Source organism: Penicillium crustosum (genome assembly GCF_028827405.1).
Source record: "Penicillium crustosum strain IBT 35664 chromosome Unknown utg000004l_segment0_segment0, whole genome shotgun sequence".
Lineage (NCBI taxonomy): Eukaryota > Fungi > Ascomycota > Eurotiomycetes > Eurotiales > Aspergillaceae > Penicillium > Penicillium crustosum.
Window position 1 is genome coordinate 4,292,036 of NW_026623125.1, and position 27,395 is coordinate 4,319,430.

The window sequence follows — 27,395 nt, forward strand, 5'->3', positions numbered from 1 at the left end:
CCCGTAAGGCCGGTAACTAGATAATTAGGCCCCATAGTACTACGATCGTTATCAGCGACGACATCCCGCGCCTTCACATCTCGATCGTCGAGCTTCGGTATACCCGGTACACCTAGGACATCTATAACCGTATATTTAACATCCTTAGTAAAAGCCTTTATAGGCCCCCCAGCGATACTCCTACCGCGGCCTCCGCCGTATTAGCGGACAGCCCTACTACTATAAACTAGGCCACCTTCCGGATACTCTGCTACCTCTCGGTATCGCCTAAGCTTAATCGGTTCTATTAGCCGAATACAGGCACATATTAAAGCCTCTATTCTATGATATTTATATTTTTTATATTTTTTAGACAAACTCATAGTATATATAAACCTATATGTGAAGCCTGTATAATTTTATCTATTTTATTTAATTCTTTGGAAGGGGTTGAAGTTTGTTAACTGGATCGGTAGCTTTAGTTCAAAATTCCGAATCGGGTTAGCGTTTAGTCGAAAATTCCCAAAAGGGAAGCTTTGGTCTAAAATGCAGAAGTTATCATCTGAACTGAACTTCTGTATTTTAGACCAAACCGAACTTCTGCATTTCCGACCATCGCCTACTCCCACAAATTTGACCACGCCATATATCTGTTTTAAGATAAAAAAGATACCAATTGGTACTTCTAATAGTTAATTACTACTATATAAGTATAATTTCTGCTTATTAAGGGAGAATATAGTCTGAAATATAGTAGTTGGGTATAGTTAAAAATGGATTATAATCCGATGGTCGAAAATGCAGAAGTTCGGGTTGGTCCAAAATGCAGAAGAAGTCGTTCAAACTGAACTTCTGCATTTTCGACCATCCCATTCTCCTGCATTTTCGACTACGGCCAACTTCTGCATTTCCGACCATCGCCTACTCCTAGATTTAGACCACGTCCAATTTCTATTTAAATCAACTTTAGATACTAGTTGGTGCTTCTAATAGTTAATTACTACTATACGAGTATAATTTCTGACCGCGGTCAGAAAATCTGGCTGGAAGGTCTCGTAGTGCTTATAGTAGTACGAGCTCTTCTTCTGTATTATATTATCATAAGAAACAGACGATTCAATGCTTAATTCACTAAATAATCCCGCACACTAAATGTCTAAGCTTTCATCCTGCCTAATACCAATACCAATGTCCGTCGGTTTATCAGCTTCTATATATTCGGTACCCGCAGTAAGGCCACCTACTTCAGCATCAGGGGGTTCCGGGGTACCTAGGGGACGCTGGGACCTAGCATCTTCGATACCATCACGAACGAACTCCGGGATCGTAGACAGATTTCGTTCCCTCCGGTAGAAGTAGGAATTCTCCCCAAAGGCATCCTTCTCAGCTAACACGAGGTTTTCAAACGCATCACAGTAGAGCTGCTGGGCGTTACGTCTCCAGGACTGCACATAGCCCCAAGCCATATCATCGTCGTCCCCGAATAAAACATCCAGCTCCCTCCGTACATCTACTGTATCCCATCGCGTCTGGCCCACCAGGGCATCTGAAATCGCCCCCAGGCGTCCCAGCCGCACGGTCGCGGGAAATATATGATCCACCCGACCACCGTACGTGCTGTTCGGCAGACCGGAGGGTGTCTTGGTACCCGAGTCGAAATCCCGATGGCAGCGCGAGAGGTCATCCCAGGTACCCGACTCCGCGGTGTCCAAGGTTTGGTGATCATCGCCGATCGCAACGAACCAGGGCAGGATATTAACACGGTGGGCAGTCGCCGGGCCGGTAGACCCGTGAGGTAGGCCAGGTAAACTTAGCCGGACATCCCCAAACCGGCAGACCTGCTTAGTCCATCCATAGCCAAAGTGGGCCTCATCATCCTCGGTCCACATGTCGGCGTCAATCCGCTGCACATACCCATCCTTGGCATACCCTCTGTCGACCAGCCGCCTATGCCACGTAGCGATCTCGCGATGCATCCCTAGGAGTAACTCGGTGCAGTTGCCGCTATCCTCGTCGGAGAGAGCGAGACTCCCTTAGAGCGCATTGACCCCCGCCCACTGCGGACAAAGTCGATGATATTGACGTCAATATGGCGAAAGAAGGTACGTTCTCCGGGGTATATCCGTTTGGCATAGTAGGGGAATGATACCAGCTTCCACGCATGATCCGGACGGCATCGGACGTAGAACGCATAGTATGCGGGGTCCTGTCGAACCATCTGCTGTACTAAGCTAAACCACATATTCCTAGCCCAACCAATACGAGGCTTAGACGGGCGGGCCAGGTAATGCCAGTCGTACATATTGAATTCCTCCATGATCAGATGCCGTAGGCCACCCGGGTGATTCCCGTCGAAATCCTCCCCCAGCCATTCAAACAGCCCTGGTAGCACAATACTTCCGTCTCGATCTAGCTGCTGCCCGAGGTCCCAAACCGCAGGGTCGGCGTCTCGGCCGCAGCAGCGCTTATACAGTCGAGCGAACGTTAGCGATTGTATCAGCACCGGGTTCGCAACCCTCGGCATACCCGAACCCGCAACCGGGAACCGCCATCCCGATTCTAGATTACTTGTCACGTTTTTAAACCAACCCTTATACCGACCTTTCATCTGATCCCATTCCCCAAGATTTGCATATAGCTCACGCAACCGCCGGAGTAATTCTTTGTACGGGTTACGACAGTAAAGGCCTAAGCGTTTACATAGCCCGTGGGTATGGAGATTGCAGAGAGATAGTGATGGAGAGGTATATGCAGCACTCCGGGTCGCCATTGCTTTTCCAACCTGTCGGAGTAGCTGCTTCTTGAGGGTATCGGTAGGGAGCTCGGTCCCCCTTAGAAGACGCCGAATTGCGGCATTTGTAAGAGCACAGCCACAGCTGGCAAGTGGGTTCTTAGGAGTTAGGCGTAATCGCTTTTGAGGGCGAGGAAGAGGCTCCTCGTCGTCCTGCTCGTCGTCGTCGTTATCGTCCTGGTCGTCCTGCTCCTGGTCGTCCTGCTCCTCGTCGTCATCGTCCTGGTCGTCCTGCTCCTCGTCGTCTTGCTCCTCGTCGTCCTGCTCGTCGTCAGATAGAACAGAGGGGGTTGATGGCAAAGATGACAACGGTGATAATATTGATGATGGCGTCTCGTCGCGGGGTCTCTTCTCTAGGGACTCCGGGGGGTCTATAGCGTTCGCGGCCCCCGCAGGTTGTACTAGCGGTACTGGTGGTATTATGCCCGTAGCCCGTATTTGGCAACCTGGTCGAATTGAGCAGATAAATCCATCCATATCTACCCCAAGCGCGAGCGTGTATAGGGTTTCAGGATTGAGAGGTTCGAAATTCCGCTGCGCTAGCGCTACGTCGAGATCAATTTGCATGATTCGAGCATACTGGCGAATGCCACGGCCACGTCTAGACTTCCGGTACACAATCGCGTTGTTGATAGCAGCTTGGAGCTCAGGGTACGATAGCCCCTCACTGATAGTCTTACTGACCTTTCGGAGCATGGCGTAGCTTCCTATGCGTATCAGAAGAGTGTTGGCCCGCTGCTCGCCCCACTGGAGGATCGCTCGCTTCCGTACATTCGCCTTAAACCGATCGAGCCCTTCCTGGACTTTTATCGCATCCCGTGTGACCTGCCATGAGTCTCGGAATGATTCCAGGCTTTTTTCATGCATCCTCCAGAACTCTCCATGTTCAACAAAGTCATGTACCTCTTGTAACGACCTTACAGCGTCCCCCATGACGCCGTGGGCATGATCCTGGATCATCAACGCGGCCGGGTAAATATCCCGGGGCGACAGGGTTTTGATTATCGTGAGCCCTTCCGCAATTGACCTCACATACTGTCCGTTGAGATTTAGCGTTGCGGCGAAGGCAAAGGATTGGTCTATCGCCTCATATGCGTTGGGGTCACTGCTCACTGTTGACATGGCGAAGTCAACCGAGATTATCAAGTTTGAAATCCACGTAAATACGCTGGTTCAAGTAGAAACTACGTAAGTTCTCTCCTCAGTATCTTAATATAACTGTTTGTACGTCTTAGTATTGCATAGCTAATAGTATTTTCGCGAAAAAAGACTATAAATAAACTCAAAGAGCGAGTTTCTTTGACGCATAGCTATTAAGCGCTACCATTGAGCGCTGCCACTACGTAGTCGGGAGTATTTTCACGAAAAAAAGACTATAAATAATCTGAAAGGGCGAGTTTCTTTGGGCGAGTTTCTTTGGACGTATAGCTATTGAGCCCAGCCATTGAGTGCTGCTATTACGCAGTCGGGAGTATTTTCGCGAAAAAAAGACCATAAACAAACTGAAAGAGCGAGTTTCTTTCAAACATACCGGCAGTTGTCAAATATCACTAAACGAGTATAATTTCTGACCGCGCTCAGAAAATCTGGCTGAAAGGTCTAGTAGCGCTTATGGTAGTACAATATAGTACGAAATAGAGCGGTTGACTGTGGTCCAAAATGCAGTAGGTAGAGATGGTCAGAAATGCAGAAGTTCGGCTTGGTCGAAAATGCAGAAGTTCAGCCTTGGTCCAAAATGCAGAAGAAGTCATCTAAACTAAACTTCTGCATTTTGGACCACGTTCAACTTCTGCATTTCCGACCATCCCCTTCTTCTGCATTTTGGACCACGTTCAACTTCTGCATTTCCGACCATCCCCTTCTTCTGCATTTTGGACCACGTTTAACTTCTGTATTTTGGACCACGTTCAACTTCTGCATTTCCGACCATCCCCTTCTTCTGCATTTTGGACCACGTTCAACTTCTGCATTTCCGACCATCCCCTTCTTCTGCATTTTGGACCACGTTAAACTTCTGTATTTCCGACCATCCCCTTCTTCTGCATTTTGGACTACGTTCAACTTCTGCATTTTGGACCACCTCGAACTTCTGCATTTCCGACCATCTCTATCTCCTACATTTTGAACCACGTTAAACTCCTGCATTTCCGACCACGTCAAATTGCTATATTTCTACCATACGCACGCAGTTGTTAATTTTCCCTAAACTAGTCTAATTTCTGACCGCGGTTAGAAATTATGGCTAGAAGCTCCAGCACCACTTAAAGTAGCATAATATAACCCAAAATGTAGTAGTCCTCCCTATCGGACCAAAATGTAGTGGTCCTGCATCCCGGACCACGTGGTCGTCCCGCATACCGAACCACATAGTCGTCCCGCATATCGGACTATATTGACCTTCTACATTTTGATATATCCTTATCACTGCTCAGTACTCCTAGGTATTAAATCACACTATACAACTACAGTTTCTGACCTCGGTCAGAAATTAGGCCTTAGGGGGGTAAGTGGTGCCCATAGTATTCTAATATTTTATGTCATGCAGTTTAACATCCTATATATATATATCCACCACGGTTGTCACGATCATGCATCCGCCTTCCTACACCTATTTTCTGACCTTGGTCAGAAACTACATCCTGATTTATTTTAGTTATTCTCTCCCTTTCCTTATACAAGCAACTCCCGGCCATAGATCTATTTAAGCTGCTGCCCCCCCTGGCAAACCTTCCTCTGTATTTTCCCCAGACTATCCTGCTTTCGGCCGTCGACTATCAGACAAACAACTTCATATCTGCCAGGTATTTAAACCCCTGTCGACCCCCCTGCAAACCTTCTCCTCCATTTTCCCTACCGTCCGAGAGACCCTGCCGCCTATGATCATAGGACTGATCGCGTCTCTTTGACCAAGGTCAGAAAGCCAGCCTTTATGGCTCGTGTTGTGGCTTATCTTGTCTCGCTCCTTTCAGTTCCCTTCTAGTTTCACGTACCCCTATCTTCCCCTCGCCTACCTATTTTCCCTCCGGTTACTAACCAAGTTTCAGTTTACGCACTTTTCCCGTCGCGCCGTGCCTACCACGTCCAACCATGGCGCAGTCTCGGGCTAAGGAGGCGTCCCTAGAGAACGTCGGCACCATCAACATCTCTACTACCGCTATCCGCCGTATGGATGACTCTGCTCCCGCCATTGCAGGCGTCATCGGCTATCCCAATACCTAAAACCTCTACCGTCTGATCAGTGCTGAGTGCAATACGACCCGGGATATCATCATTGCCTTCTACCGAGATCGTGACAACAAATTTGGGTTTGCCAACTCGACCCAGGTCGCTCTAGGCCTCCGCTTTATCCGCAACTCCCTTGTTCTCCTTGCGGTTAACCATACCGGTAAATACGGCAGTGTCCTACTGTCCCTATCTCCCCCGGATCTGTCCACCCCCCTATATGGAGCCCAATAATCTCTTTGACCTCCGTGCGCTATGGTACGTCCGCCGCCTTCTCCTCTCCCGCTCGTAGGATCTTGGCCGACGGAGCCAACTTCTTAAGACCCCCTTTTACTTCGACGCTAAGGAGACTCTGGTCTGCTGGAAGATCCTGATCTACTTCTCCCGCTAAATCTCAAAGGCTCGTAGTCTCGAAGCCTACCTCACCGCTACTCCTTACATCCGCCCCGCCGTCCCGCCTGAGCTTACGAGCTCGCGGCCTGGTCCCGCTAGTCTAACCTCCACTCTTACCCCTAGCTATAGTACGTCTGCCTAGTCCCGCGATGAGACGTAAGCCCTCCTAGACCTCCTCAAGCTATACCCCTCGGACCTTCCTAACGATGCTGACGAGGAGCCGCTTACTAGCTCTATGGATACCGTCCCTTCGGAGCCTGAGTACCGAGACCTAGTTGTTGGACTCACCACCCAGCTCCTTAAGCCTACCACCGCTCGGTTGAACCGCGCGCCTCTTACGCTCACTGACGTCCACGAGCTCTACCGCCACCTCTGTAGCCCCGAGTTCTTCAACAATTCGGTCCTTCGCGCTGCTCCCGATGAGGTCCCTCCTAGCCTGCAGCCCAATCCCCACCTGTAGACCGCGATCTCGTCGAGCTCGGCGTTAGTCGCTCTCTCTGTCCCCGATGTATCTCTCGGCCCCTCTACTGGCCATGCCGATGAGACTGCCGACGATAAGCCAATTCCACTGGCTGACCTAGCCGCGCTCACTTGCGCCCGGGATGTGTCCCTCGATCGTCTCACGTATCCCTTTGATCTCGTAACCCGCTATACGCAAATTCTAGTTAATAGCGACGGGCAGCCGGTACTTACCCCACCCTCCTTATACCCGGTCTCCTCTACGATCCTTAAGCCGTGGCAGGTTACGGGTGTGTCCTGGATGCTCTAGTAGGAGGCCAGCCCGCTCCACGGCGGGATCCTCGCTGACGTATGTGGCCTCGGGAAGACCCTAACCGCACTCACGCTTATCTACCAGGCGGCCCTCGTCCAACCCCGGCCCCCATACCGGCCTACCCTGATCCTAGTGCCCTCGGCCCTGATTGATACATGGCTCCTGGAGATCGAGCGCCACTTTGGGGACGCCCTGATAGTCCGGCTCTTCTACAGTGCCAAAACCCGTACTGGCGATTCCGAGCGTAAGCTGATGCTGCTCGAGTCACTCGGCGAGGTCCAAGCCTTCCTCGGCCGCTGCCCCCCCCATCAAACCTCCTCGGCGCGTACCGTGATCCTCTTATCATACAATACCTAGGCCACGCGTACCACCACCGAGATCGACGAGAATGGCGCGCCGACGTACCGCGCCCGGAAGGCCACGCGGAAGGAGACCGACCCTATGGCCCTTGATCTTACTACCGCCGAAGCCGACGTAGATGAGGATATACCCGACCCCGACGACGTCGTGACCCCGTCGGTCTCGGACGAGCCAGGTTCCCCCAGTAGCGTACACACCCCGCCTACCGATAGCGTCGGCACCCCTTATCCCCCGGGCGTCAACGCCGCCGTCACTGAACTGAGCGAGCTCTAGGAGCAGGCGGCTAGCCCGTCCTCGGCAGGTAAGGCTACTGCGCACCAGCCCCGCCGGTTCCGCTCCGACCTCACTGCCTCTTTCCACCGCGTGATCTGCGATAAGGGCCACCGCCTGAAGACCATCTCCTTACGCCAGCACCAGTCGGTCGCCCTCCTCGACCGGCAGTATACCTAGTATCTGACCGCGACCCCCATATAGAACCGGGCGTTGGACTACTGCGGCTACCTGGCGTTGCTGTGGAAGGCGGAGTTTACCATCCCGGCTGATAGCCCGCAAAAGTTCCCTCCTAGTGTCACGCCCTCCCCGGCTGCCGCGAGCGACCCCCTGGAGCCGTATACCTAGTGGTCCGCGGTCGAGCAGCTTCCCCTCGAAGGTAAGCCATACTACTTGCTAGATCCCCGTGGTCTGGTGGTCCTAGCCCGGCGTGGTAAACTCTCCACTACGAACGGGTTCCTAGCCCTCCCTATCGTCCTACGTCTGAGCAGCCTGACCCGTAAGGCCGGTAACCAGATGATTGGGCCCCACGGTACTACGATCGTCATCGGCGACGACATCCCGCGCCTTCACATCTCGACCGTCGAGCTTCGGTACACCCGGTACACCCAGGATATCCATAACCGTGTGTTTAACATCCTCAGTGAAAGCCTTTACAGGCCCCCAGCGATACTCCTGCCGCGGCCTCCGCCGCATCAGCGGATAGCCCTACTACCATGAACTAGGCCACCTTCCGGATACTCTGCCACCTCTCGGTATCGCCTAAGCTTGATCGGTTTTTACAACGCTCGCCCTCCAGCGTCCTCTCCGCAGAGATCTCTCGATTCACGGAGCGCGGGGACGATCAGGGGTTTGGCTTATTCTAGTCCCGAACCACCGAGGATCCGTCGGCGTCGGTGCCCACCAACCTTATCGCCGTGGCCCGCTACCTCGCGCATCAGAGCCCCCGTCTCCGTTACCTCCTCCATATCCTAGTGTAGTAAGGCGTCTTCAACTCGGGGAGCTCGCAGCCCCGGTTCCTGATCTTCTGCCACTGGCCCCTTACCATATAGCTGGTCCAAATGTTTCTCGGCACCCTCCCCCTTGACTTTATGGTGGTCCGGGCCGGTATACCCAACAGTCTGCGCTCAAACGCCATTGCCCGCTTTAACGACCCTAGCTCGTCCACGCAGGTCCTCGTTACCACCTACAACTGCGGGGCTACCGGCCTCAACATACACTCACAATGCAGCCGTATCGTCCTGATAGAGTCAGCTCTCAACCACAACTCCCTGTTCCAGACGATCGGGCGTATCCACCGCCTCGGCTAGCGGGAGGAGCAACGGGCGTGGCTGCTATTCATAGACCATACCATCCAGCGGTATATGGAGTTCAACAACACGACTAAGGTGCTTCCATAGATTGCGGCCCAATACCGCCCCTTCCTCGAGCGATAGGTCCCCGAGTCCACCGAAGACCGTGACGCGACCATTGAGTAACTAGCCAACCAACTGCTCAGCCACATGCTTGGCATCGGCCCAGACTACGTAGATCGGCTATCGATAGAAGACTACCAGGACCTTAGGCTGAAAGGCAAGAGTAAAAGCGGGCGACAGTACTCCTTACGCGGCTCCTCTAAGCGCCCAGCGGGCGGTCCTGACCACCCCCCACGCCCAAGCGGATCGCCAAGTTCGGCGGGGACGGCGTGGACGATGAGGGTTACATAACTAGTTAGAGGGGCTATATCTCTGTCTCTCCGTCTCTCCTACCTAGTATAGGTTTTATGATTTGTCTCCCGGCGGTATATCTTTGCTTTTTCTCTTACTCGGTATGGGTTGATCTTTTAATCTCTAGCGGATCCCCTGAGCTGGTTACGTCTTTATTCTTTATTCATATGATAGGTTGTCTATCAGCCCTATAATATTCGAATTTCAAAAAAAGCACGTATTAGCCTACAGAACAAGGTTATCCCGCGTCATTGGTATATCGTAGGATATAGTGTAGAGTTTAGTATTCGCGTGATCGCGAAATCCCTAGAGGCGAAAGCTAGGTAGGCTCCCCTTTCTGACCGCGGTCAGAAAATCATACCGCGGCCAGAGGGTGATACGTCTACGGTGAAGTTAGAAGAAGAAATGAGCGGTTATGACTATTTGATATTACTATAATCGGCGATAGGGGCAGATACTAGAGTTGCTTTCTAGTAGTTTCTGACCTAGGTCAGAAAACGATACGTATTAGGCTAGGTAAGCACTGAGAAGTGAGAGATAGGTGAGAAGGGAGATAACTGAAGCGAGAGATGGGTGAGAGATAACTGAAGTGAGAGATGGGTGAGAGGGGAGAGATTATGTATACGTCGCGTCCTCTACTATCGTATACCTCGCAATTATTTAAGATCTGTAGATATAAAGATTCCTCCTAACTAATACCCTCTGATCTTCGCCGGTAAGCGGCTAGAAGATAGCCGTATATATTCCGACTACAACATTCAGAAGGAGTCCACATCGTCCTTCGCCTACAACCTCTCTGACTACAACATTCAGAAGGACGAGGTGGACCTCGACAATATCCAGAAGGAGTCCATATCGTCCTTCGCCTACAACCTCTCTGACTACAAAATTCAGAAGGAATCCACATCGTCCCTCGCCTACGCCGCAACTTATAGGTAGTAATTGATTTGCGATTCTCCCAAGGTCCTTTCTCAACTTCGATACCGGGGGAGATCCTATATAGCCTACATGGTGTTTGGTCGGTTTTCGAGGCTGATATGGTCGCGCTCGTTTACATTGCGTACACTATCCTCAACGATATGTGATAGATAGTTCTCTCCAATTCACTCGCGCTCGTTTGCATTACGCGTATTACTATCTCCATCTCCTATACCAGGACAGCTATAGATAGGAATACAATCATCTCCCCGTATCATGCCACGTAGCCTAATATATTTCAAGTTCCCTAGCCTAGTACGATCTCTGACCGCGGTCAGAAACCGTTATATGAACCATAGGCGTATCTTATTCTAGAAGTAATCTTTAGCTTAGATTGATATATATTGATTAGGCTTAGCTCAGTTAGATGACCCTGCCCCTCCCCCTTTTCCCCCTTAGCACTAAATAATCTCCTAGCCTCGTTTCTTTGGTATCTATGATGTCTATCTCTTTTTCTCGAGACTCTTACCCGTCTCCCCCCCGTCTCCGCCATACGCTCCCTTCTCGAGGCCACAAACAGTTCTATAGGAAATCGCTCCGGATCTAATTCGGTAAGGATCTCCTCGATCGGCCTTAAAAATTCCTCCCGCGCTAACGCTCTCTTTTCAGCGATTCTCGTATATTCCCGTCGGCCAATTACCCTGGTACCCTAAACGATCTTACCTTTCTTTATATCCTTCATTTACGTATCATACTTCCAGACCTTCCGGAGCGCCGTCTTTGCTCTCGCCGCCAGTTCGCGGTACCGGGCAGACTGCTCGATAGCGCGCTGTTCTTCCCTTCGGATCGAGTTTAGATCCGCAAGCTCGTCTAGCTCCTCGGCGTCTACTTGCTTCAACCTCGGGAACTTTTGCAGCCCGACGGCCTCGCAGCGGGCTTGGTCTACCGCCCGAATCCGGGTAAAGATATCGTCGCTGTAGCTCGTTACTAGCCACGGCTGCCTGATCAGGTTCTCTAGGCTCCACCTCGCCTACTAGGTCAGCTTCCGTAGCGCGTACCGCGGCGGGTACCGCGCCCAGATCCAGCGTGCAATATCCCCCTCCTCATCTAGCGGCGGTATCAGCGGTCCCCTATCGGCCGTCGTGGCCGAAGTGTCCTCGTATACCCAGTCCTCATATACCCAGTCCTCAATGTTGTCGGTCGGTAGCGAGGGCAGGACTACCTCGACCCGGCAGCCGACTGGTAATGTCGTCCCAAAGGCCTCTGTGCTCCTCTCCCACCCCGTGCGAGGTAACGTCGGTAGGTCTGTCGGCGTCCAGCGGAATACTACCGGTTCGTGGTAGAGCTGCCCCGCCATCTCCCGGCATACGTACTGGACGAGGCTCGGGTGGGTACTGCACCATAGCGGGAGCCGGCCCCCTCTCCCCTTAGGCCAGAATTCGCGTTGGCTTGGGTTCGGCAGTACCCAGTGGGTACGGATAAAGGTGGCGTGAACTAGCCCCCGCCACTCCTATACCGTCTCGTGGGAGTACGTCGCTGCGATCGCGTCGAAGCTCCGACGAAATAGCTCGCGGTACGGCTTGGACGCCCAATGCTATCGCTGGACGAGCTCTCCCTGCCTCCCGTCACCGTCCCACCCCTAGAGGAACGCGAACATGGTATCGATGTGCTTAATCTGGATCCCCCTAGCGCCTAGCGGGTATATATGGTCGGCCAGCCGCCCGCCCGGTAGGACGTCACAGAGCGCCTCTATAGTTAGCGGCTGGCGGCCCTCGAGCGCCGCGGCGGCACGAGGCCCTCGGAGACGCTCGACGCTCGACAGCCGCTAGAAGACCTCTCGTCGAAACGCTATAAGGTAGAGATCGGCCAGGAGGACGAGGATCTTCCGCGCCCGGGGGCGGTGCCCCCAACAGGCCTCCAGCTGGCGGAATACGTCGTGGAGGAATACCCAGTCGTCAAGCAGCTGCCGTACTGCCCCGTAGCGCGGGAGATAACTTCCTAGGAGCGAGGGCAGCCGGATAGCGAGCCTAGCCCGGTACGGCTCCCGGAACAGCATCAGTCCCCAGTCAAACTTATCTAGGAACCAGGCGAACCTATACCGCTGTATAGTCTCCCTCTAGCCGAGGCCCTCGATGATCGTGCCGGTATCCTCGCCCTCCCCCGGCGGCTAGGTCCGCTCACTGATCCAGAGCTCCCGGCAGTGGGAGGGGGAGGCCCCTTATCCCCCTAGCCCGTAGTGTAGTACACGGAGAAAGGCCATCGCCACCCTCGAATATTCCCAGTAGAGCTGTCTTACCGGACTAATACTGTAGACGAGCTCTACTGCGAGGCAGAGACGGTTAAGATTCCATCTGAGCTATTAGACTGCGTCGTCGGTCGTATGGCAGTAGAACGGCGGTAGTGCAACATCCCTCGGGGGGACATAGAGCACCCCGTTTCCTCCCTGTGCCTCTATCTCCCCGTTAAGCGCGGATAGCAGCGTCGCCGTTACCCGGTACTCCTCGCGGGTTCCGTACGATCGGCCCCGGGCCCCCTATAGAGCTAGGTGATACTGTGCCTTAGTATGGAGGTACCCACGGAGTAACGTGGCACGGGAGTAGGCACGGCCTCCGCCCGTATGCTGTAATACCTGGACGAGCGCTGCCGGGAGTGCGAGAGTATCCAGCGCCTCATTCCCAAACGGGTACTGCTTTCCTACCGCGAAGATCTCTTTGGAGGTATTGTATAGTTGTACGTATAGGAGGCCGGCCTGCCGGAGGGTCGATCGGCGTTTCGTCTCCACGGTTAGGCTCCCGGTATCTCGGAGGAGCGCCCAGGGCCAGAACTGTGACCGTACCGGCTTCGGTGACGGCGTAGTCGACTGAGTCGGAGCTGGAGATGGCGTGGAACTGTGTATAGGACTCTGCGTGGGACTCGGCGTAGGGGAAACTGGCTCGGTAGGCGATAGAGAGGGCGATAGAGAAGGTATGGTTGCTAGCTCGGTCTGGTTCTGAAGCGTCATCTCGGTCTGTACCAGCCATTCCTCGAACTGACTGAGGCAACAGCGGCGCCATGTGAGCTCTAAGGCATGCTGTGATCCGGTCGCTTCCTGGCCCAGGATCTGATTGGGAAGGCTTACCTCCTTTGCCACGTCGAAAAAGGAGCCTGTTATAAACCGATCATCTACCGCACCACGCCATATATTCCCCCACCCCTGGACCATCTGTGACCAGGTATCCCGCCGCGTCTCGCCCTTGAGGTTCTTTGACGTGAGGAGCAGCCTCGCCTGGCCGTACTCGTTGGCCGTGTGAGCCATAGGGGGAGGCGATCCTGGATCGCCGTCCATACGGCACCGAGAGCCGTAGGGCCGATAAAGTGCGTTAGGAGCTGGATCCGCGCTTGCTGGTAAGCCGAGGCTGTGGTACCCTCAGTTGCGGCTGCTGTTCCCCGTTTAATCGCCTCCTCCCCACTCCCCGGTAGCCGGCTGATGGTCTCTTGGGGTAGCGTCTGGACTAGAGCTGGGAGCATGATATGATCCATCCACTCCGAGTACTCCTCGTTGGTTAATACGAAGGCCTTCCGGGATGGCTGGTAGAGCCGAGGAAAGATGATAAAGATCTCCATAGCCTCAAAGCCGCGTAGCCGCCCGAGTGGGAGGTGTGGGACGTGGTGTACGGGGACGTGCCGGTGGTGTAGCCGCTGGGTATCGGTATCAGTCCACTCGACGAGGAGCGGGTCGAGGTGGAGGGAGCTGGTGAGGGTGCTTGTAGCTGGTCGGGTCGCTAGCCAATAGAGTCCCTGTCGCGCGACGGCGAGGCTCGTCGCCCACCCACCACTACTGTCGATGTCAAACGACACTGGTAGCGTTCGAGGCACCGCTGCGTTCGCGAGGCCTGGATCTACCGCCGGTGGCCCCGGGCTACCTAGGGACGCTGTCGCATTAGGACCTAGGCCGCAGAGCGGTGGCCCCGGGCTACCTGGGGACGCTGTCGCATTAGGACCTAGGCCGCAGAGCAGCTGCCGACGGACCATCGGCGCGAATTCATCGGCCCAGGGGGCAGGATGTTGCTGGAAGGTCGGGTTATCTAGTACACTTGGTACGACAGTCTGCTGGGTCGCCTCCCGGAGGCTGATGATCCGCTGTCCCGACGCCACGGTCGCCTCCGGCTCTATATGGCCGTTAGCCGGGCACCCGTGGTGCCGGAGGAGCTGTTGCGCGATTCTACAGGCGAGTTGCTGGACCTGAGGTGATACTACTTGACCCTCTGTCGACTGTACCGTATAGGGCTGCTCGGGACCTGGCGCAGGGGTGTTCTCGGCCTGGGGGGGATCAATTCCTCTGAAACCTCGTCGGTACCGACCATCCACTCGCCCGCTGTCGCGTCGAGATCGAAGTGGTTCCCGTCGCTTACTCCGAATCGCTCGTGGTCGATCTCGGCCCGAAGCGCGGTAAATGTATCCGGGACAGTCGAGGTAAGCGGCGTAGTCTCACTTGTATTCGCCTCTAACGGTAGGAGCGAGGTATGTTGGAAGTAGGTAATCTGCTGTAGCGGCTGCTGGAGCGGCTGCCTGGTAGCGTCATACGGGATTAGCTCCGCCTGGGAGATCGTATTCGCCTGCCGTCGCTGGGAATACCGCTGGCGCCGGGCCGCAAGCGCTGCAGCTCGATTCGGATACTTTCGTGGGCGGCCAACCATGATCGTGGTACGTGATCTTCTCAACCCTGTAGCCTAAGCGTTCAATTTGGAGGAAGCCGAGATGGTTAGAAATGGGTAGGATATATTGGCTAGAATAGGAGTAGATCAGATGGACATCTCGAAGATATAGAGATTGAGTATCCGTAAACCAACAATAGTCGAGCTATATCTAGTCAATTATATCTATATCTAGCGGGGAGGCCATCTAACCCTGAAAACGTGCGGCCCAAATCCCCGAAACCCCCGAAACCCCCTAAACCCCCTAAGCCCCCTGATTCTTACCTTCTTATGGCTCAGGATTCGATGTATCAGAAAGGTATAGCTATGAGCGAGATATTTACCGATTTCACCCGATTTACTAGGCTATATTCGAAACACGGGCGTAGAGGGTTGCGTTTCCCTTGGATCTATTATCCAACTCGAGTTTACCATAGACCGCTTTAAGTTAGAGTCGAATCCAATGTTTATTCGATAGTTATTTACTACTTCCCCTTAATCACTATCTCACTCTTAATCTAAATGGCTATTATTCTTCCACGGTCCCTTGCTAGCTCCGAGAGTCCCGAGTGGACTTCCCCAAGTACACAAGATAAAGGGAAGGGTCGTCTGAGGAGCCTCTCCAAGCCATCCACTCGTCGATCCAGCTCGAGTAGCCAGCGGCGAGCTAGTTCTATCAGCTCAAACCAGACCCGGCTCGACCAAATATGGAGCACCCAGCATCTAACTAAGCGTCCTCGGGATATACTACCTAGAGGTAGAGCCTCGGCATCTTGCAGAGATCCAACGCCAGTCGCATCTTCCAGAGTTCCGTCGTCTCCCAGAACTCCAGCACCGGTACCATGGTCTAGTGTTCCGTCATCCCCCAGAACCTTAGTACCGACCACACCGTCCAAAGTCCCGTCGTCTCCTAGCACTCCAGTACCGGTTGCACCCCCTCTTGTCACTTTATCGCCGTTCGTATCATCTACTAGGCCGTCTACTACCCACCAGGTAGAGCCATCCTCTCCTACCAGCATCCAATCGCCGCTTAGTCCATACCAACGTCCACAGAAGCGTCCGAGGACAGACCTATCCACAGCAGTCCAGCCTACAGACAAACGTACAAGGGTAGCACCGGCTACTCCACGACCAACTCATTGGTCACAGTCATCTCTACACCAGGCAGACCGTAGCCAGATACCCCTCTATGCCGTTGAGTTCCCCAATGCGGCACCGAGCGTTTACGGCAGTACTATCTCTAGTGCTCATACCGACACATATACTGACGCAGACTCTGAACATCGTCCGTCACGGTCCCGCTCACAGAGCAGCGCAGATCTAGATTATGCCGACCTCAGGGCCCGAATACACCAGGAGGAGCAAGCGGTTCAGGCTCTTATGGAACAGCCCGATCAGCGTCCAGCGCGGCGCGCTACAACGAACCCCCCGATGGCCGAGGTTCCGGTGCACCGATTCGGGACCCCATCGCGCCACTGGCGTCCGGCCGAAGTGGCGAAGCTCGAGGAGCTCCTCGGGGAGTTCGGCACCGCGTGGCAGGCAATCTGGAACGACAACTATATCGGATGGACCAAGGGCCCCAAATCCGACTGGATCCACCCTGGCCGAGACGCCAAAAAGTACCGCTACAAAGCGAGGAATATGAAGATTCAGATCATGAGGTCCGTCCCTCCAAACGCTTCGATCCACATTCGTTCTACTAATCGCCCGTCTAGTGCTCAGGAGGACGTACCGATCTACCTTGCGGACGTAAATCTCTCCCGCGCCGAGCTAAACCGAGTCGCCCAGGGACGGATATCACACGCGAGCGCTCGGGGTCCCCAGTCACGGCGTCCGCTCCCACAGTCTACTCGGCGAACAGGACACTATACCCGAAAGTTTGAGCAGAGCCTTTTCAGGATCCCTCCTAGCTACTAGATCGGCTAGCAAATCAAACCTCTCGATATATAACCCTTTTTCTGACCACGGTCATAACGATAAGATATGAAATCGTATATATTATATAGATATTACGATATTGGGGTAGATTTCTGACCGCGGTCAGAAGTTGTAGGGTTGTATAGAGTATATACAGTACGATAGTATAGTCTATTTCTGACCGCGGTCAGAAATTACTAGGTTAGGTAGAATATAGGGGAGAATATAAGAGAAAGCTATAGGTACAAATACAAAGGAGGAGATAGTCTAAAATACAGAAGTTCGGTTTGGACCAAAATGCAGAAGTTTACATTGGTCCAAAATACAGAAGTTCAGATTGGACCAAAATGCAGACGTTTGCATTGGTCCAAAATGCAGAAGTTTACATTGGTCTAAAATATAAAATCATTAGAATCTATAAATATATATATAGGGCTTAGTATAAGGATCCCCCTTTTAATAATATATACAATTTTAGTTTATATAATTAAAAACCGTATATTTCTCCCTAATTACTATGTGAATAATCTATATATTAATTACCGTATTTTGTTAACTATATCCCTACTTAGTTTTACTACTACTAATTCCCTATCTTTATTTATATCCCTATTCCGGGGTTTATCCTATACTATATACCGGACTATAGCACTTCCTATAATGATATATCCTAATAAATATAGCTATCTTATATTAGTAGATTAAAAGAAGACTCGGTATTCTAGATATTCTAGATATCTTAGATAATTATAACCTATTTCGGATTAGTTTTATATAACTTAATCAAATATATTCTTTATATTATTGTTCTTATAGATAAGGTTAAGAATATATTAAATAGTATAAGTTAATACTAATAATAGCTAAGAATAATATAAAAGGATCTTCATTATAAGATAGTAAAGATAAGTTTTAAGATATATATAAAGAGCTATAAAAAAGGGATTTTATAAACGATTAATATAATATTCTATTACTTTTATACTATAGACTAGGGCTTAATAAGTCGTATAGTACTAGGTAATTTTTAGTTCCGGTATTCTAGGACTAAATAGAATTCTAGTACTATAGTGGTGCGAGTATACCTATTTAGGCTAGAAAATTACGTAGATAGGAAAGTAGTCGGTATAATAATATTAAGGTAGTACTAAAACTAGGGCTTTAGCTCCTACTTAGCGCTAAGGCGGGACTTAATCGGCGGGAGTTATTAAGGCTTACTATAGACGAATGTTAATAAAGATTTAGGTTAATAGGTAATATAATTAAGAATATAATATTAAATCTAATAAGTAGAGATTTAGATATATGATAAGTTTAAAGGATATATATAGATATAAAATATAGATATAAAATAGTATAATAGATAAAGTATTATATTAATTTTATATAATCGTAGGGTTTATAGTTAAGTTTAAAAAGGGGTATAGACTCCGAATACTTCCTAAGCGGTATAGATTAGCGATAGTATTATATAATAAAGACTACGGATTTAACTTAGTAGATTAATATTTGTTAATTTAAAAGATATAGATTTATAGTATACTACTATAGTCGAGATAAAGATAATCTATCTATCTATCTATCTATATAAACCGGATATCTATTATAAGATAGGTAATAGAGTATCGGAGAGAGTATAAGTAATTCAGGGTGTGATAGGGGATTGAGAAGAGGACGACCTATCCCATGGGGGGTGGACGACCGAGCCTGAGTGCGGGTTTCAATACATTACTTACCGGTTTTAATTAGATCTGGTTGGTTCCCGCAAATGTGGATACCCTCCCATTCATGCAAAATGACAAGGCTGGGTTCACTCCGCAGCTTAGCCTCGATGTTCATGAAACTTGGCCAGACGATATTTAACCCTGCTCTCTAGGTGTCCTCCAAATTTCAAGATCGGAACCCAGGTAGGACGGTGAGCAATCCATGGCTGAAGTTATTATCCAGAACGGTGCTAGCGTATGTGGGGCGAAAAGCAAATGGTTGGACCAGAGCGTTCTACCCTGGGTTACGACCTATTATGAGGTCTAACAACTTTCAAATTTTTACAGATTATAGAGAGTATAGTTATATATCTGGTATCGAGGTAGCAACACTTTAACCCAGGTAGGTATTATATAGTATACTATTAAATATGGAGATAGTTTTGATGTAGTTGCGATGGTGGAGACTACCCGACCGACAGAGAGCGGCCGACCAACCACAGCACTTTAATGCAAAACCTGAATAGTTACCACAAACTTGATCAAATTCCTCTGTAACTTTGCTAGCACCTTTATAGTAAGAATTAGGATATACTGTAGAAATTATAGAGATAGAACCCAGGTAGAAAGTGTAGAATACAGCGTATGCCTTATAGGTCACCTTTACTATGGGAAACTTTAGGGAGTTAATACAAACTAAGACAGCCAAGTGGCTATTTTCCTACCCTGGGTCCTACCTGTAAACCGCGTCGGATCGATATAAAAATTTCAGAAGTTCTAAACGTGTATATAAACTGTCCACTGTGAGCTTCATTAATACTGAACCCAGGTAGAAAGGCTTTGAATCATAAATGAAAATCTAGACGTTTTTTGCTGGGGTGGTGGAGTTGCGACTATGGCAGCCGGATAGATAAGACCTTATCGTCACGGTGGATAATACCCGCCGCAGCACGCATGTTGACCTTCGTATTCCTTAATGCATACAACTAATAGATATAGAATTTTTTGTACTCAGTATTATATGAACACCACAGTCAAGTGAGGCCGAAGTGAATTGCTAGCGATTACAAAAGTCAGAGATTCCTGATTCTATTACAAAGTGCCGGTATATCAAGTACAACCACATTGGTATATGCATTATATATCTTGCTGTATCATACATCCAAACAGACTTTTAATTAAATTGATAAATACCGATCACAAACCAACCTTTCTTCTTCTATCATACCTCCGCTTCTGCGGCCCCTTCCCCGGCCAGAGGGCTAGAGAGGGGGTATGAACCAACCATGACCTTCGACTGGAAGGATCAAGGAATATCGACACCGAACGAACAGGAAGCAATCCGGCTGCTCTCAAATCTACACCATGCAGAGCAGGGAGCGTTAAGACAACTATCCCAGTTCGAAAGCTACTATAGTACAACATATAATCTACTAGTCCACAAATGCAGTCACCTACTCGCTCGAGACCCATCCAAAATTGATCTACTTCCCACAAAACCGACACCCAAACATTTCGGCAAATAAGACACCGTACCGAAACTTAGAAGCACCGAATGTAGCAAGAGCCAACTACACAGCCCAAACAAAGAAAATATGATAGCCAGTACGCCACCAAAAGTTCAGCTGGACCAGCACAATTAATCTACTAATACAGTTCATTCCTAACAGTAAACTGAATCCCCTACACACACCACTTACAATTTGTTCAATTCCTCCCAACTCAAATCCCTCAGCATCCGCACTATGCAACTAGCTACAGTATACCCTCCATACACCCGTTCCGCCATAGCCAGTGTCATTCGAGCCAGAACCCTTTCACAGGCATCTGGAATCGTTATTATCGACGAATATGATCGCAAACCCCTTCTTGACGCACTCGAGGATGCGGACCTCATCATCATAGACCCCGAGTCCCACCCCTACGTTACCGACGATGTCATACACAGATACATCAATGAATTCACATTCCTTTTCGACCTTATGACCCACTCGAACCTTCGCCTAGTCACAATGGATGTTCTCGATGCACTAGATGACATTGCATCTCTCCATGCTTCCTTGGATTTCGCCAATCTCCGCGAGGATGCTGGCCGACTCATCCACGGTTGGACGTGCCTTCTCATCAGTCCCGACTTTGGGGCCGTTCCTCCCATCATCCACACCATGAAACTCTGTCTCCTCCCACCGCTGTACGTCTTAAGGCAAGGCCGCAAGGCGAAGTTCACAGTGGTAACCCCTTTCCACAAACAGTGATATACGCCCGGTCGCATAGTATAGGAGTCTTTTTTTTTTTTGATATCTTCAAGGACATGTTAGAGTTGTGGGTTAGCAGGTTGACAATCAGCATATTTGACAGGCCTTGTAATATAATACTAGTATTCTCCGAACAAAATAATTGCAGCACCTTGGTAATACATAACCATAAGCCAAAGTCGGGTGATAATCATTCCAGGTAGTTAATTAGCCTTAAAGCCTAATACCAACATCTCCATATAAGCAAACAAGGTTTAAGACAGGTACTGTTAAGCATAAAACTCTAGATCTTTTTATCGGGGCTACCGTTACGACCGGGACCGCACGTGGACCGGGTAATAACTCTAGGCTACCTAATTGGACGAACAGTTCTTAGGCTTGGCGAGTAGAACCCCAGAACATAATGGATCGGGCAGCGGCATATACTGCAGCAGCTCCACCCATAAGGTTGATTTTTAGGCCGGATTTTAAAATCGTTTGCTAAATGTCAATTTTTTCATTCTCTCTCCAACTTAAGTCTGTAAGTTTATCAACTTCTATATATTAAGCACTAGCAGTAAGACCACTTGCTTCGGCACCTATATAGAAGCACTAAGCGCCTCCAGTTCAGGGCTTGGTTTCGTGTTCTTGCTTCGGTTAGAAGAAGCGTATGCATAGTCATACGTAACTGGCTAGACTGTAACAGGTTAATTGCACTTTGATTGATTGATCGCTATTGAGCGCTACTATACTACAGTCGAGATTTCTTTCGTGCAAAACTAAAAAAAGCTGGAATGCGAGTTTCTTTGGACGTAAAGCCACCAAGCCATGCCATGTTGCAGCCAGGTTTATTTTCGCGAGAAAGCCAAACAAAGACAACACTCCGAGTTTCTTTGGGTGTATAGCCATCGGGCCATACCTAAGCCTAGCCAGGTTATTTTCGTGAAAAGACTAAAAAAAGATAAAACCGCAAGTTTCTTTGGACGTAAGCCCCTAAGCAGAGTAATCCTTCATACACATAGTTTATCATCTATACCATATAACAAACAATCATACCTCAACCAATCATAAAGATCGTATTGAGTATCAGGATATAGTTACAACCCAATAAGTAATCGAAAGCTGGCCAGGGATTTAGACCAAGACGATGCAATATCAAAGAAGTAAAGTCTTCCCCGTTGCAACCATGAACAGTAACAATGAAACTCGTGGTGCAAACCATATCTATCCTTAAACCCAAAGCCAATTGGCACCTTTACACCATTCCTAGCCCGGGTCTTTGTCCACCATGTTATTTCAAGGATTGAACTTCTAAGAGTAGACCAAAATAGAAGCCTCCTAGTCTTAAGGACCTTAGAACCATTTGCTATTTATTTCGTCCTTTAAAGAAAATGAAACATACCAATGTACAAGTTAAATTAGAAACTAGTCTAGTATCCTAAGAATACTACTCGCGGTATTCTACACTTACAGAAACTCTACCCAGTACTTCAATAAAGCATAGAATAGTATACAAAGCAATATAGCGCCAGCTTGTAAACCTAAGTTCGAGTGCAAATTGGTTTCGACCTCCTATATATTATAGGAGTATCTAAGCCAAATCTTCCTAACTCTACATTTTCTTAACTACCTGCTTTCAAGACTCCAATCATGCCTCCCAAACGCGCTTTAAGTCAACCACCAGTACTTCCCCGCCTCACTCGAGCGACAGCCTGGAGGGACGAATACCATCGGATCACTACACGGTATCTAGGGTTTATTAACGGCTTCCCATCCATACCCGAAGAGCCCAATCTTATAGGGCCTCCGCAGGATTGGAATGCTGGGTATCGTCGAGGACTCTTAGCCACCCGCGCTTTCGTCCTAAATACCAATACCCCGCTTTCCGAGGTTAGCAACCTTATCGCCCAACTTTGGGACCTTTTTGAGACAATAATCAGGGCTCGCAACCGCATTGTGGGTGCAGAGACGGTAGCGGATATACGGCGTATCCATGCAGTACGCGACTCCTATGACCCAGCCAATCTACGGGAGCACGCTCTAAGTCTCATTAGCGCATGGGCTGCTCTTGCCCTAAACCCACACCTTAGGACTACCTCACTGGTACTCTACCGACTGGGTGTTACCCTTCGTTGGGAGTTATCTGAACGAATCGAACATTATTGGAATGAGCACAACTATCCCACGATCCTCGACGAAAATGACCATAGCCAGGTGGTCGGAAGCTTTCGGGCACAGCTGTCTTCTATCGCGGCCGATTGTCAACGTGCCGCCCCTAATATCCGGCCTGTGACCCCGGAAGTCCGCAACGCTCTCCTCGCAGGGCTCCGAGAATCATTAGAGTTCTACCGCGACTCACAAAACCCATTTCTAGACAGAGCGGCCCGAGCCCGCGCAGCTGGAGCGGTTAGCAACGCGACGCGGGATCTCTGGATGCTCCTGAATACCTTCTTCCAAAGCGGCGGTCCGAACAACACTGGCTTCCATCACGACGTAGTCACCTTCCTTAGGAGGCTCGTCGAGATCTATGAGACAACCCTTTCGTTTATGGATATAAACGAGACCTTCCGTGAGGTCTATCCCCTCTGGCTTCAGATACTCGGACTTCCTACTCTTGCGGTAGACGCCCAATTGGAATATAGTATGGGCGTGCTTCTGCACTGGCCTACAGTTCCACAAGGTGTCACACAGCCCCCTAACTGGCAGGGCCCTTATTCAGTTGTCACACCTTATGTAGCAATCTCGTCATCTGAGTCTGGCCAGGGCTCGGATATAAACCCCGGACTTGACGGTGCTGGTGATCAATTGACCGGGTGGAGTCTTATCCGGTCCGGCCTACACCAGCAGCCACTTACTACGGATATGGAAGGCGTTGTCGCTGCTACCAATGCTGGAAAGCTCAAGTGTATTATTTGTGCTAAGGCCGTCCAGCTAGGAGATCAGGTTGTCTCCCTCCGTCCGCACTGCCGCCACTGGTTCCACCCCCGTTGCCTTGATAGTCTAATGCCACAGTTTACCGAGCACTGCCCGGTATGCGGTATACATGTCAAGCCGGGTGGTAACTGATAAGAGGGGGTATAAGTGATAGGTATATGTTGCGTTTTTCTGGTTATTTTCTTTTTCTTTTTCAACTTGATAGATAGTATATGTCTCTCTTTTAGTTATACTCAGGTTGTACGATCCAGGCTGTCCTTTGTCCAGCCACTGTTATCTGATTACGTTGACTCTTATACGTGTGCTTCTGACTTTATATAAATTATTTGATCTGTTTTTATTATCGTCGCCTTTTGTACCATTATTATAAATCTCATATTGTCCATACCTAGCACGATCCGTTTTTAACCGCGGTCAGAAAGTAGGGCGGATATAAAAGTGTAGGTATCGATCAACATGTAAGAGGTCGATAAAGTCTAAAATATATTTTTGTCAACAATTTATGAAGTTTATCGAAACTCCGACAATTGGTTAGATTCCATCCAGTTTCACTATATAGAGTGTTTTACCTGGAACAAATCGATGAATTCCACGTCTTCTCAGATTGTCGCGGAACATCGAGAAGTTCCCTTTCTATTTCTTGTTGCATCAGAAAACCCGGTATAGAGCTTGGCGCATTGGAACGTCCTACCTTAGCTTCAGTTTTTTGCTCTCCATTTTAAATGGAAGATAAAGGTAGGTATAATATCGCAGAGGAGTCTGAAAACTGTAACAGGTCACGTATGTGAAGTTCGGACATTCAGAAAAAAAGTCTATACCCAAGGGACCATTTCGGACAAGATTGTTGGGGGTACTTTGTCTTGATTGTTGATACCCGTCTGTCCCGATATCCCGATTTCAATAGGATTCCTATGGCGATTGTAATGGGATTTTGACCCTTTCCAGCTTAGCCTTTGACGAAAAAAGACCATATGCGCATGACCATTTCGGACGTGATTGTTGGTGGTCCTTTGTCCTGATTGTTAGTAGAGATCTTAGATAGGGAAGAGAGAGAGAGAGGAGAGAGAGAGAGAAGTAAGATCCCAGGGATTCTTATAGTAAGAGAGAGAGAGCCTTGGACCATTTCGGACAAGATCGTTAGTAGTCCTTTGTCCTGATTGCAATGGGATCTGGACTGTTTTTGTGATATGTTTAAGTTCGCAATATCACCTCACGCTAACAAAACACATAGAGATCGGCTATTACTGACGACGAAGCATAGCGTCGTGATCCGAACCTATTTGTATACGACTTGCGGGTATGATGTATGATGCAGGATGCATAACTGGCGGTCCTGGTGATACAGGGACTCGGCGAATCGGGGAGCCAGGGGAAGCGAAGTGAGAGAAGTGACCGAAGTGAGAGCTGTATTGCAGAGAGAGGGGGCACTCTGCGATGAATTGACTTTCTTTACAATTTCTTTTGTATTGTTTGCACTAGTTAACTATGCCGGCCGGTTTGTCGCCTTACAATTCAGGTTGCAGCACCTCGGGAAAACTGAGTCTTGCATACAGGGTGGTTGGATACTGGGGATGCACTATCATTTGTCGTCGAAGAGGAGGCTCTAGGGACGCTACTTCCGCATAGCAGCATGTATGTAATAGCGAGTTAAATCGGGTTAGTGAATTAATCATCATCATCATCATCATCATCATTATGAAGTATAGCGTCGCGAGCCGAACCTGTTCGTATACGACCTGCCGATATGATATATGTTGTATGAAGCAAGAAGCAATATTAGAAAATATCAATTTAGGAAATTTTTAAAAATACAGGCAGAGTTATCGATTTAATTATAGGCCTCTCTACAATATTAAACATCTTATACTATAGTATCCAAGCTAAGCAATTTTCTCTTAGAGATTATGAGGTTCTACTAGGAACACATAAGCAGTAAGAACAGATTCTGTAGCATTGGATTGGAGCATAGCCGGATCCCCTATTAGAGGACCCGTATAAGCCTCTTATATCAGTATACCGACATTCTTAGCCACCATCAGAGCCTGCTCTACCTTTGATAATGAGTTCGATATGCAGCTCACAAAAACAACAACACCGGTCGCAAAACCGGAAGTCCGACATATATTGTATATACTTAGTCCATAGAAGCAGTTATATAGTTAAAGTTCGAGATAATCTCAAAATCACTCCGACAGTGACCTTCCGGCGAACACTCACGTCCAATAATTTGGGTAAATAGGGGTTGGTATTGAAGCACCCAGCATAGTATGTTCCAAACAAAAAAACCACGATAGATAGAGCGCCACTAAAAATTCACCCCTGCTAGTACAATTAATCTCCCAGCATAGTTCATCCCCAATAGAAAGACCAACCCCCCATAATTTGCGCTTTTATTCAATAAAATTCCTCCCAATTCAAATCCCATCGCATCGCACTATACTACCACCTACACCATACCCCCCATCCGACAATGTCTACATGTACAATGTATCTCGGACTCGGACTCTTCCGCCGGTACCTGATATCGTTATCTTCGAAGAACAGGATCGCCTGCGCTTCCTCGACGCACTCCAGACTGCACGTCTCTCCATCGTCGACCCACTGTCCTACCCGAACGTAACCGATCTGGCTGTATGTCTGTTCGCACGCGAACTGATATTCCTCTTCAACGTTATGACCATAACAGACCGTCGGGTGGTAACAGTCGATACATGTGACGCCCTAGACAACATTGTATCTGTCTAGGCCTTACTCGATATGGACTATCTTACATCACTCAATGTCGCATACAGCAACACCGATCTCTGCAACTATATCCTGCGACTCATCAACGGTTGGGATATACTTTTACGAAGTCACGGCACTGGGGCTAGTCCCATCATCATCGACTATATGAAAACCTGTCTCCTCCCAGAGTTATAAGTCGCGACACCACGAGCCAATGTGACTCCGACCGAGCCATCCTTATTGTACAAACAGTGTTATATACCGGCTGGCAGAAGATAGAGTTATTTTTGCTAAGATATTATAAGATTTCCTTTGTCGGTACATGTTGGTTGGTCGATAGATAGGTGACAACGGGTCTATACTTGAGGGGCAATATTCTAGAGTGGTAGCATACCCTCCAAATAGAAGAATTTCTAGTTAATCGGGTTTAGGGCTTTAAGTCGAAGTCAGGTAGATGTCAATTCGGATAGTAATTGGTATAAATATTAAAAGCCCAATGGTAATATATACAAATTCTACATTATCTATAATAACTAGAATACGATATACAACTACCCAATATAGAATATCAAACCACCGGTAATATGCATTTTGATAAAGCAGAGACAATCAGAAACCACCGAGTAAAAGTACGTCGAGGTAGCCAAACCGGGATTAAAGAAAAAATAAAAACTCAAAGATCAGGACCACAGCATATACCAGCATAGGGTATAACACATCAGGGTCCAGATACATTCCCCATAGTTGAAGAGGTTAAAGCAGAACGAATCATAGAACAGAACGAGGAACCACACTT

At 49.1% G+C, this 27,395-nt stretch overlaps 12 protein-coding genes across 12 annotated transcripts; 9 read left to right on the forward strand and 3 right to left on the reverse strand.

The window, feature by feature from the left end:
- Window positions 1-1,127: 1,127 nt before the first annotated feature.
- Window positions 1,128-3,892, reverse strand: N7487_010674 (uncharacterized protein; the record flags this gene model as incomplete). Its single annotated transcript, XM_056878404.1, has 2 exons — window positions 1,128-2,011; window positions 2,038-3,892. 2 exons carry the CDS (start codon window positions 3,890-3,892, stop codon window positions 1,128-1,130), a joined length of 2,739 nt encoding a protein of 912 aa, XP_056726984.1.
- A 1,965-nt stretch (window positions 3,893-5,857) lies between these two features.
- Window positions 5,858-6,226, forward strand: N7487_010675 (uncharacterized protein; the record flags this gene model as incomplete). The annotated part of the gene is made up of 2 exons (XM_056878405.1): window positions 5,858-5,965; window positions 6,017-6,226. The coding sequence occupies 2 exons, from the start codon at window positions 5,858-5,860 to the stop codon at window positions 6,224-6,226; spliced, it is 318 nt and encodes a 105-aa protein (XP_056726985.1).
- A 394-nt stretch (window positions 6,227-6,620) lies between these two features.
- On the forward strand, window positions 6,621-7,790 carry N7487_010676 (uncharacterized protein; the record flags this gene model as incomplete). The annotated part of the gene is made up of 3 exons (XM_056878406.1): window positions 6,621-6,809; window positions 7,158-7,433; window positions 7,515-7,790. The coding sequence occupies 3 exons, from the start codon at window positions 6,621-6,623 to the stop codon at window positions 7,788-7,790; spliced, it is 741 nt and encodes a 246-aa protein (XP_056726986.1).
- A 474-nt stretch (window positions 7,791-8,264) lies between these two features.
- N7487_010677 (uncharacterized protein) lies at window positions 8,265-8,483 on the reverse strand (the record flags this gene model as incomplete). Its single annotated transcript, XM_056878407.1, has 1 exon — window positions 8,265-8,483. One exon carries the CDS (start codon window positions 8,481-8,483, stop codon window positions 8,265-8,267), a length of 219 nt encoding a protein of 72 aa, XP_056726987.1.
- Window positions 8,484-8,848: 365 nt separating this feature from the next.
- On the forward strand, window positions 8,849-9,097 carry N7487_010678 (uncharacterized protein; the record flags this gene model as incomplete). The annotated part of the gene is made up of 1 exon (XM_056878408.1): window positions 8,849-9,097. One exon carries the CDS (start codon window positions 8,849-8,851, stop codon window positions 9,095-9,097), a length of 249 nt encoding a protein of 82 aa, XP_056726988.1.
- A 965-nt stretch (window positions 9,098-10,062) lies between these two features.
- Window positions 10,063-10,432, forward strand: N7487_010679 (uncharacterized protein; the record flags this gene model as incomplete). The annotated part of the gene is made up of 2 exons (XM_056878409.1): window positions 10,063-10,066; window positions 10,224-10,432. 2 exons carry the CDS (start codon window positions 10,063-10,065, stop codon window positions 10,430-10,432), a joined length of 213 nt encoding a protein of 70 aa, XP_056726989.1.
- Window positions 10,433-11,153: 721 nt separating this feature from the next.
- On the reverse strand, window positions 11,154-11,768 carry N7487_010680 (uncharacterized protein; the record flags this gene model as incomplete). The annotated part of the gene is made up of 2 exons (XM_056878410.1): window positions 11,154-11,412; window positions 11,470-11,768. 2 exons carry the CDS (start codon window positions 11,766-11,768, stop codon window positions 11,154-11,156), a joined length of 558 nt encoding a protein of 185 aa, XP_056726990.1.
- A 234-nt stretch (window positions 11,769-12,002) lies between these two features.
- On the forward strand, window positions 12,003-12,641 carry N7487_010681 (uncharacterized protein; the record flags this gene model as incomplete). Its single annotated transcript, XM_056878411.1, has 3 exons — window positions 12,003-12,077; window positions 12,171-12,379; window positions 12,521-12,641. 3 exons carry the CDS (start codon window positions 12,003-12,005, stop codon window positions 12,639-12,641), a joined length of 405 nt encoding a protein of 134 aa, XP_056726991.1.
- Window positions 12,642-14,234: 1,593 nt separating this feature from the next.
- Window positions 14,235-17,001, forward strand: N7487_010682 (uncharacterized protein; the record flags this gene model as incomplete). The annotated part of the gene is made up of 7 exons (XM_056878412.1): window positions 14,235-14,378; window positions 14,480-14,637; window positions 14,698-14,863; window positions 14,905-14,911; window positions 14,967-15,094; window positions 16,234-16,745; window positions 16,800-17,001. 7 exons carry the CDS (start codon window positions 14,235-14,237, stop codon window positions 16,999-17,001), a joined length of 1,317 nt encoding a protein of 438 aa, XP_056726992.1.
- Window positions 17,002-20,449: 3,448 nt separating this feature from the next.
- Window positions 20,450-20,959, forward strand: N7487_010683 (uncharacterized protein; the record flags this gene model as incomplete). The annotated part of the gene is made up of 1 exon (XM_056878413.1): window positions 20,450-20,959. One exon carries the CDS (start codon window positions 20,450-20,452, stop codon window positions 20,957-20,959), a length of 510 nt encoding a protein of 169 aa, XP_056726993.1.
- A 1,629-nt stretch (window positions 20,960-22,588) lies between these two features.
- N7487_010684 (uncharacterized protein) lies at window positions 22,589-24,004 on the forward strand (the record flags this gene model as incomplete). Its single annotated transcript, XM_056878414.1, has 1 exon — window positions 22,589-24,004. The coding sequence occupies one exon, from the start codon at window positions 22,589-22,591 to the stop codon at window positions 24,002-24,004; it is 1,416 nt and encodes a 471-aa protein (XP_056726994.1).
- Window positions 24,005-26,350: 2,346 nt separating this feature from the next.
- Window positions 26,351-26,794, forward strand: N7487_010685 (uncharacterized protein; the record flags this gene model as incomplete). The annotated part of the gene is made up of 2 exons (XM_056878415.1): window positions 26,351-26,503; window positions 26,618-26,794. The coding sequence occupies 2 exons, from the start codon at window positions 26,351-26,353 to the stop codon at window positions 26,792-26,794; spliced, it is 330 nt and encodes a 109-aa protein (XP_056726995.1).
- Window positions 26,795-27,395: the final 601 nt, after the last annotated feature.